The 9,690-nt window shown below is 53.9% G+C and overlaps 1 protein-coding gene across 1 annotated transcript; it reads right to left on the bottom strand.

Annotated features, from left to right (window-relative positions):
- Positions 1–3,343: 3,343 nt before the first annotated feature.
- On the bottom strand, positions 3,344–8,583 carry LOC144255461 (BPI fold-containing family A member 1-like). The gene is made up of 8 exons (XM_077800173.1): positions 8,400–8,583; positions 8,101–8,257; positions 6,863–6,970; positions 6,403–6,552; positions 5,467–5,560; positions 4,814–4,877; positions 3,684–3,765; positions 3,344–3,527 (listed from the first exon to the last, which is right to left on the bottom strand). Exons 1-8 carry the CDS (start codon positions 8,581–8,583, stop codon positions 3,344–3,346), a joined length of 1,023 nt encoding a protein of 340 aa, XP_077656299.1.
- Positions 8,584–9,690: the final 1,107 nt, after the last annotated feature.

The raw sequence follows: 9,690 nt of genomic DNA, 5'->3' as shown, positions 1-9,690 counted from the left end.
TCTCATTGATGAAAATCATGTTAACTATATGTCAAGGCAATCTATTATAACCAAGAGATGATAACAAACAGATATTTAGGACCTGTCCTACCAGGAAGATGCTACAGGTGGATGACTGTTTGTCTCTAAAGAGGAAAAAGAGGTCCATTGGAAAAGAACTTGATCTAGGAGGTCCACAGTGTTGAGGTGAAGATGACTGGCCACCCCAGAGGATTATTGCCACTTATGGTCCTGCTACCTGGGCACAAGATGACAGTTGGGGCTATAGAACGCCTATGTGCCTGCTAAACAGGATTATTCACTTACAAGCTGGGCTGAAAATTATTATTAACCAGACTGCCACAGCCTTTGACCTCCGAGCCTCGCAACAGACCCAGATGTGAGCAGCTATCTATCAAAACCGCTTGGCATTAGATTACTTTCTGGCTAAGGAGGGAAATATATATGAAAATTCAAGAGCTCAGACTGTTGCATGCAAATAGATGATTATGGACAAGCTCTTAAAGCCAACCACATAAGAAACCCAGCCCATATGCCGGTTCAAACCCGGAAGGCATTAAAGCTTGGGATCCAAACTCTATTTGCAGGATGGTTTTCAACTTTTGGTGAATTCAAAAGCTTAATTGGTGTAATGGGTATTCATTCTGCTGTTAACCTGTTTGTTGCTCCATGTTTGTGCATTAAAACTGTTAGATCCAGTAGAGAAACAGTGGGTAAAATAGGACAGCAACTAATGCACTGGCATGATATTAGCCTTTAAGCCTAAAGGATGATAATAATGCTCTTTAATTTAAAAGATCAAATTATCAGGAGCATCCTGAAAGGGGGAATTGTAGTGGCACCCCTCCTCCACAGAAAATCTTAATTAAGCTTCTCCAGAAACCCTCACCATAATTGTTCTTAGATACTCAGGAAAAATTTCTGCAGAAGAATTTTCAAGTGGAGGTGGGGGTTGGGTGGGGGGGGTGGGGGGGTATGTTTGCAGAAACAAAGTACAACTAACCCAAGGCCTTCTACACAGAGGGGTCTGCATTTCAAAGGACACTCTCAGGTCCTTGGAGGCCAGCTGGTGAGAAGGAAGGGCAGAACTCTCCCTTTCCCAGGCACTGGTTTTCAGAGTGTCCTTGATTTTGTATCCAGGCCTGGTTGACTGCCCAGAATAATAGAAAAAAACTGCTTTCATGCAGATGTCTGCAGGTTGTGAGCCTCTGAGCCCCTCCTCCACTCACTGGGTATAAAGTTCTGAAACCTTCTGAACTCGGGGTTCACAGGGATTGGCTGATGGTGGCGAAAGCCCTGCCTCTGAGCCTCGCTGCAGCCAGTAAACCCGCTTCCTGCTAATTCCTTACTGTCCACCTCCATCTGTCCTTCAACAGGACCCAGGCCTTAGGGTCCACAGAGACCAGTGGCCCTGTGCCCCTGTTGGGATGAAAAGGGAATCCAGGGAATTCAGACTTCCTGGGGCTTTTGGATGCTGGTGCTTACACGACAATATTTTGGGGAAAATATTAGGGGAAAAACTAAACTGATGACATTGGGGGCATTTGGGGACAAATGCAGTGACCCAAAGTGTTTTTCTGCTAGTGGTGATTGTGCTTGTGTGAGGGCCCCTTGGGCCATTTTGGGTGCTGGTGACCATGGTTCCCATTGGCTGCTTGTGGCACAGAATGTCACCACCTCCTGAGGAGGTATGTCCCTGCAGAGCTAAGAATGTGAGCCACACAGTGGGACAGGTGCTCTTTGGCCTGACACCCGAGGTGCCCAAACACCAGTGGGCTGTCAACAGAAAGCAGTCCTGCAGACCAGGTGGTCCATGGGGTGTCACTTTGTCAACTGGGCACTGGCTGCAGCAGGGCTGTTACACACCACCTTGTCCCAGGGACAGTCGGGCCCGGCCAGCCCCACAGGCCTCCAGGACCAGAGCTGCCAGTGGGCTCTGCAGACTGAATGGTGAGGTCCTGCCCTTGGCCCCTGGGGTGCCAGGTGTCCTCCCTGTCCCTCAGGCAGTGGCTCTCCACCCAGAGATGGGGATGCTGTCCCTGAATTGGCTGATACCTTTTCCTCCATCCCTTGGAGGGCTGGGATGGAGGCCGGTGTGCGCTCACAGGGCACTGAATGCGTCTGAGGGAGCCTGGGTGCCCCTGCAGCAGGCCACCAGCAGGCGGGGCGTGACCTTCAGCAAGCCCCAGAGGCAGGACATTCTGGTCATCCATTGCATCAATGACATTCTGAGTGTAGGGCAGCTCAAAAAACCAGTGGAGGTGACTCTGGGCTTGTCGCTGACACAATGACAGGCACTCGGGAGGGCAGTAGACCCAATAAACTCTAGACTCCCGCAACAGGGTGATTCCTGGAGGCCCCCAGACAGGAAGCCAGAGGTGCACACCAGCTACAGGGAGCAGACACCTATGGCCTTGGGGACACCCACTGATCATGAAGGAGGCCCATGAGCTGGTGGCTCCTATGGGGAGCAGGGGCACGTGTGCTCCACCTGGGGTTCCTCAGGCCCTTAGTCAAGGTGACCTGCAAAGCAGCCAGTTTTGGATGGGAGCCTTGTGTCAGAGGCCTCGGGAGGCATTCACCCCGTCACGGCCCAGGCACTGTCTCTGGGACCTTAGGAGCTGGCCCAGTGATACCACAGGCGTCAGTGACCTCTGTGCATGGTTTCTGGTTTCCATGGCAACAGGAAATCCCCACTGGGGTGCATCAGCCTCTTGGCTTTGGGACACACGAGTTGTCAAGGTGTCCCCCGGGAGCGCCCCTATTGAATGGTAACCCCTGCTTACCACTGGGCGCTGGTGGGGCGACAGTCTGGGGCTGGGGTGCCACATGTACTGCTAGGACCTGAGTCGCCGGCATTGGGTACTTACAGATGCCACAATAATACTGGACACGTTCAACAGACGCCATCCATCACCAGATGGAAATGAGGCATATGAGATGGGCCCAGCCAGGACCAGGGTCTAGTGAGACTCTGTGAACAAACAGTGGGTTTGCCAGAGGGGCTGAGCCACAAGGGGGCAAGATCCTACGATGCAACCTGGCTTATCCATGGTTTTGCAGAGCTAAAGGTCTCTGGGTCCCACCGGTCCACAGCAGCCATCAGGCCATGACCAAGGCAGGACCTGGATGTTTTCCCATTGTGCGGCACTGTGTGCGGGGCAATGGCTGTGCGCCCCCCACTCTTGTTGCTGGTCACTGACTCAGGCCATCGGGTCAGCTTAGCTACCTGCTCAGGAGAATGGCACCCCAATGACTGGACTCCCACAGGGTCCCTGTGGAGGGGAGAACTTGGTGGCAATTGGCTCCCCAGGAGGGACAGATGTTGGCCCCCCGTGGATGCTCAGAGCAAAGGGTCTTTGAACGTGGAACAGCGTGGAACTCCTGTGATCACGCCAGCTGCACCAACAGGCAGCGGCAATCGCCTGCCGGATACAGGGATGGCAGACATGAAAGTCCACCTTAGCTGCAGGAGTGGGCTGCCCCGGGGGACCCCGAAGCTGTTGAGGTCAAGGATGAGCCTCAATCTGGAGATTCAAAGAAAAGAAATTGTTCCCCCCAAAACCCGGAGACAGTACCGAGAACTAGACACTGCCTGGGTCTGGCCTGTTGACCCCTCAGGGCCCACGCTCTGTTGTCCCCAGCCACCCAGGTCAGGGCCCGTCCCAGCCGGGAGCCCTCACATGATGCTGAAGCAGCACAAGACGCCCTGGTGCAGAAGAGGAGCGGTTTTATTTGGTGGGGAGCAGGGGAGGTTCCGCACACCTGGGGGGAGGAGGGGGCGCAGGCTCCCAGGGAAGAGGCACCTTGTCATTTTCTAGGACGTGGGGCCACCCTCCCTGTCCTGGGCAGGAGCGGGTGGACTGCAGCAAGAAGTGGGTCTGTGGGGAGAAGAGATAGTCAGCAGGGAGACTCAGGTCATGGACTCTTATTGGTATTGATCCAGCATCAAACCTGCCCTCCAGGGGACAAGAGGAGGCCAAGACCCTGGGGCTAGAGGCTTGGCCTCAGTCACTAGGGTAGCCCAGGCCTGGATCATGCATTCGAGAGCGTGTGTCCGTGAGCTCAAGTGGACTTGCGTGTGGTGATTCTGGATGTGTGTGCTCAGCTCTTGCTCTTTCTTTTGTGCTTTGTGCCTGATGAGGTGAGCATCTGCTCCATCACATGCTCCCCCCATGAGGCACTGCCTGCCCGTGACAAGGGTCACCAATCAATCATGGACTGAAACACACTGTGCCCAAACAAACCTTTTGTCTTTATAATTTATTACTCTTGGCATTTTGTTACAGGGAGGGAAAGCTGACTTATATAAGTGTCATTAGTCTCAAGACCCCTGCTGCCTCCTACCAGCAGAGTAACAGACTGTCCCAGATCCTGTGGAGCAGGGAGCCACACTAACCAGCAGAGCAGAGACCAGGGTCCTGAAAGGGTCCTAGACCTTGATGACAAGATTCACTTCTGGGATCAGCTTGTCTAGAAAATGAAAAACAAAACAGAAAACCAGTCTAGAGTCATGGTCGTGAGGAGAAGGAGTCAGGGAGAGCCACATTCCTCCTGAGGTGGAGGGCCGTCATGCTCAGGCTGGTCGGATGAGGACGGGCCCTTCCACCCATGGGCCCAGCTAGACTCAGTGTCAGGGCCAAAGAGGGCAGGCTTTGACCTCAGAACTTTCTGGATACTTCAGGGAAACAAAGAAACCAAAACCAAGGCAAGGTGAAGGCAGAGGCCGGAGCTGCCCTGTGGTGTGCAGGGACAAAACCCCTGGGGACATGGCTGCTCTTGCAGAGGGGGAGAGCTTGGAAGCACCACTTACGAATGATCTCATGCACCAGGGGGATGTCCAGTTTTTCGAGAACGCCATTGACCAGTCGGCACACCTGAGCCAGGCAGAGAGGGGAGTTAGCAAAGGGGCACCCGTGGGACACCGGGAGCAGCATCGTCTCTATTGGGGGTTCTCTGGGGAAGGTTTCCATCACTTCTCTGTGTCTAAGCTTTTGATTCTGAGCAGGTGTGGGGACGAATGTCACAGGCACTTTAGGCACAAGGAGAAACTAAAGGCATGAGGGACGTTGGGAAGGGGCCTGAATGTCACACTTAGGCACGTTCACTCTGTGACTTTGCCTCTGTGGAAGGTTCTGGAAGTTGGTTTCTGGTCCTAGGAGACACCTGAGCCTAGCCTGGAAGACCTCTGGTCTGCTGCCATGGAGGGCTGGTGGGGCTTCTCAGGCAGGGCCGACCCAGTTCAGCTGCGGTGTGGACAGGCACGGGGCCTGGACCAGGCTGCAGCCCACCGAGGCATTTGGAGGGACGGAAAGAACCATGGACAGATGTAGCAACGGACAGACTGACAGACGGGTGGAATTACTTCTCAAAATGAGGGACTCAGGTAGCTCACCCCAGGACTCTCTCAGCCTGAGAATCTCTGAGGGGCACGGATCAGGGGAGCCCCCGCCCCAGCCCACCTACCTTGCCCTGCACCAGCTCAGGAAGGACTTTATTCAAGATGCCCGTGAGGTTTTCCACCAGGTCTTGAATGGGGAAGGGAGCAAAAAAGGTGTGACTCAGGAGCCGAGGGTGGACCTGGAAAACTCTTGAGAGGGACACAGTGTCAGCATCAGACCAGGCCTGTCCCCTCACCCCATGTGCAGCCAGGGTCCTACCCAGAGGGAGCCACGCCCTGCGCACACAGGCACCTGGGAGAGGAGCCCTCAGCCCCAGGACAGGGCAGGTGTTCCACAGGACATCAAAGTATGACCCGTGCTCCGTGTGGAGCTAGGAGGACTCCTGAGATGGCTCGTGAAGACCTCGGCCATGGGGCCATGACTCCTGCCTGTTGGGTATGATCTCAGCCTTCCCAGGTGACAGGGGACTGAAACCAGCACCCTAGTGAGGCTTCATGTCTGTTTCCCCTTAGGGGACCCAACACTTGACCCCTGCTGTCTTGGGGGCTTTATCAGTGACCCCGTGTAGGACCACGTTACAGATAAGCAAGCCACAGCCGCGCAGGGGAAGACCATTCAAGCTCAGAGGCCCTTGACCTCCCCTCAGCCCTGTCATAGCTGGGGCTTAAACTCAGACATCTTGTTGCCAAATCCAACGTCAAATTAGTCATGTGGCCTTACAAGGATAAGTGAAAACTTTACCCTTCCATTTACTTATTAATCCGTCCATACATCTGTCCACCCATCCATCCTTCCCTCCACACGTTTAGCCATCTAAACACCATCCTTCTGTTAGTCATCCATTCATCACCCAACTGCCCACCCATTTCCCCACCATCTGCTTATCCATCCTCCCTGCCATCCTCTTTCCCTTCCATTTTCCCATCATTCCATCTTTCAATCCCTCCACCCACCATTCCTCTCTGTTCCTCAGGGACAGAGCGTCAGCCCTTGGCCTTACCCATTAAGCAGGGAGATCCGCAGGCTGCCAGGGGAATGGGTGCAGTCACCAAGCACCAGGTGGCTCTTCCCCTCAGTGTCTCTCTCAACCAAGAGTTCCGCAGTGATGTTGAGCTTCACGTCCAGCTCCAGCAGACTTCTGAATGGGGGCCTGTAGAGGAGACGATTCTATTGGCATCTGGTCTAGCACATTCCAAGGCTTTTCCCCCCCCTTTTCAGGCACGTGAGCCTCACCTGAGCCCACCTTGCCCACAGGTGCACGCAGCTCACTTCCCCAAGGAGACCCAAGGCTCACAGAGGTCAAGTGCGTTCCCACGGCCCCCAAGGTTGCTCGGCAGAGTGGCAAATGAGCTGCAGACGGAGGCTCAGGTCGTTGTACTCCCACCCCCAGGTGCCTCCCAAGAGACCTCAGGGTCCCCCTTGCTCAGCCACCTTTCCTTCCACCCTGGGGACCTACTCACGTATTCACTTTAAGTATCATGCCTAGCGGGATGGTGACGTAGAGGCCATGGGTGCTGTGGCTCTGCACATAACTGAGTTCCAACAGCTGAGGATTGGTGACCTTGATGCTGTCCAGGGTGCAACATCGGAGGGAGAAACATCAGCTCCTCGAGCCTCCAACCTGGACACCACCTTCAACCCCAGAGACCATCCAAGGGAGGAGGAGCTGCCCACGGGGACCACGGGAGACAATGTGGGTGTCTTGCAGCCAGAGCCACACGGGTGCTGAGCCTCACAGCACTTCTCCCAGCCTCTGCCAAGATTGGATCCTGACATGTATGACGCCCTCTTCTTCTCAGGTCTATGAGGTCATCCAGGAGGGGACTGTGTCTGGGTTGGTGGCCTGCTCTGTGCCAGCTCAGGGACTTATCAAGGAAGGGGCTGCCCTTGTGGGTGGATGGGAAGGTGGGTGGATGGATATGTGGGTGGGTGGGTGGCAGAGGAAGGGGTCAAAGGAAGGAAAGCTTGGCTGGACAGATGGATGGATGGATGGATGGACGGATGGATGGTTTGTTCAGTGCATGAATGGGCGATGGTGGGAATAGTGGTAAGTCTGCACCAACGTCTGTGGGCCTGAATCACTCAATCTTAAATCTGTCTCTTTGCCAGTCAGGGAGCCAGAGCCAGATCCTTGGCAATGGCTTTGACCCAGTCCCATCCAGGCCCAGGCTGTGGCCACTCACAGACACCCTAGTGCTTCTGGCTCAGTGAGCTCTGGGGTGTCCCCTGGGAAGCACCACTTCAGAACTTTCCACAGACACCGTCTGGCTCTGTTAGTGTCACTGATGACACCATGGAGGCGGGAGCTGTTGTTCTCCTGCTCCATCAAAGGCCACTGTGTTCTGGGGTGGGGGGAGGGCGGAGATGGCTGTGGTGCAGAGGAGAAGGGCTGGGCCCTGGACTCAGGAGGTTAGAGTGACATTCCTTGCTCTGCGTCTCCTTGAGTGAGCTCAGGCCTGACCCTGTGCTCATGTCCCCATCTGAGAACTGGGCATCATTAAGCTGACCTTGAGGGGTTGTCCTGAGGACTGTAGATGGTTCTGGAGCCCCAGGACATGCTTCAGGGACTGGGAGAAGAGGGCCAGTGTCCCTGCCAGTCTGAGTTGCAGGCTACCACCCCCTCCCTCAGGGCTGCCACATGGGGCTGGCAGATCTCAGCTGCTTCTGGGAACCAAGACCATATTGTGGGTCAACTCACTAAAGGATGTTGTTCAGGATGGGGAGAGAGGAAGGCAGTTTTCCAAATAGGCCAACCAGGCCACCAGAAGTGTCCCCTCCAGTCTTCAGGATGTCCAAAAGCGGGAGGTTTTCCAGAATGTCCAGCAGACCCCCAAAGAGCAGGCAATTGCTGAGAGCTGGAAATGATAGAAGGGCCTCTGAGGGTCACCTCTGTCATCTCCAGGCCCTCAGGCCCCCTCCCCTACTCATCGTGCCCCTTCTCCTACCAGATGGGGTGTTGTTTATGCCCACCTGTGACAGAGGCCATCACAGACTTACCATCCCTCAAGGTTCCAGCAAGATCTATGGGATTTGAATCCAGGGCTGGGGTCGGATTCAAGGACAGTGTCGGGTCCAGGGGCTCAGGCAGGCCTGGGTCCAGTGGCAAGGGCAGGCCTGCGAGCTGGGCTGTGACCTGGGCCAGCAGCCCACAGAAGACAACGACGCCCCCAGTGTGAAACATCTCTTGGTGTCTGTGGACAGAATGAGTTTAATGTGGCACAAAGTGGTCTCCTCCCAGAGCACCGGGAGGTGATCAGCAGTAATGGCTAGACTGCTGGGCGTTTTCTCTGTGCCAGGCGACAGGTTGATGGCTGTACCCTGGGTGACTGATTCCATCTTCAGTATCTCCTGAGACACGAGCCCCTATCACTTGCACAGGTGAGGACACACAAACCTAGTGACCACAGGTAACTTCCCCCAATGTCCCCAAGGTTACAGATACAGTGAGCTCTCGGGCTTGAAGTAGAGACAGGGTTTGAAGCTGCTCTGCCTGACCTCCAGGCCTCTATTTAAGTGACCATCAGGTTTACTCAGGCACACTCACACACTGCTGGGGGACTGCAAATTGGTGCAGCCAATCTGGAAAGCAGTATGGAGATTTCTTGGAAAACTGGGAATGGATCCACCATTTGTCCCAGCTATCCCTCTCCTTGGCCTATACCCAAAGGACTTAAAAACAGCATACTACAGGGACACAGCCACAGCATTGTTTATAGCAGTACAATTCACAGTAGCTAAACTGTGGAACCAACCTAGATGCCCCTCAGTAGATGAATGGTTAAAAAAATGTGGCATATATACACAATGGAATATTACTCAGCAATAAAAGAGAATAAAATCATGGCTTTTGCAGGCAAATGGACAGTTAGAATAGAGAATGCTAAGTGAAGTTAGCAAATTCCAAAAAACCAAATGCCGAATGTTTGATATAAGGAGGCTGAGTCATAGTTGGGTAGGGAGAGGGAGCATGGGAGGAATAGAGGAACTCTAGATAGGGCAGAGGGGTGGGAGGGGAAGGGAGGGGCATGGGGTTAGAAATGATGGTGGAATGTGATGGTCATTTTTATCCAAAGTACATGTATGAAGACATGAACTGGTGTGAATATACTTTGTGTACAACCAGAGATATGAAAAAATACACATGTCATAAGAATAGTAATGCATTCTGCTGTCGTACATAAATTATAAAAAAAAAAAAAGAATTTACTCAGCAGCTGGCTCACTTACAGTGGCTTGAATCACTGTCCCTAGTTCCACCTCCTCTGAGGAATTCCACCGTCCCTTTCTG

The sequence above is a fragment of the Urocitellus parryii genome, chromosome 6 (genome assembly GCF_045843805.1).
Source record: "Urocitellus parryii isolate mUroPar1 chromosome 6, mUroPar1.hap1, whole genome shotgun sequence".
In the NCBI taxonomy this organism is placed as follows: domain Eukaryota; kingdom Metazoa; phylum Chordata; class Mammalia; order Rodentia; family Sciuridae; genus Urocitellus; species Urocitellus parryii.
The sequence above is the reverse complement of the archived record's forward strand: the minus strand, read 5'-3'. Positions and strand labels throughout refer to the sequence as shown.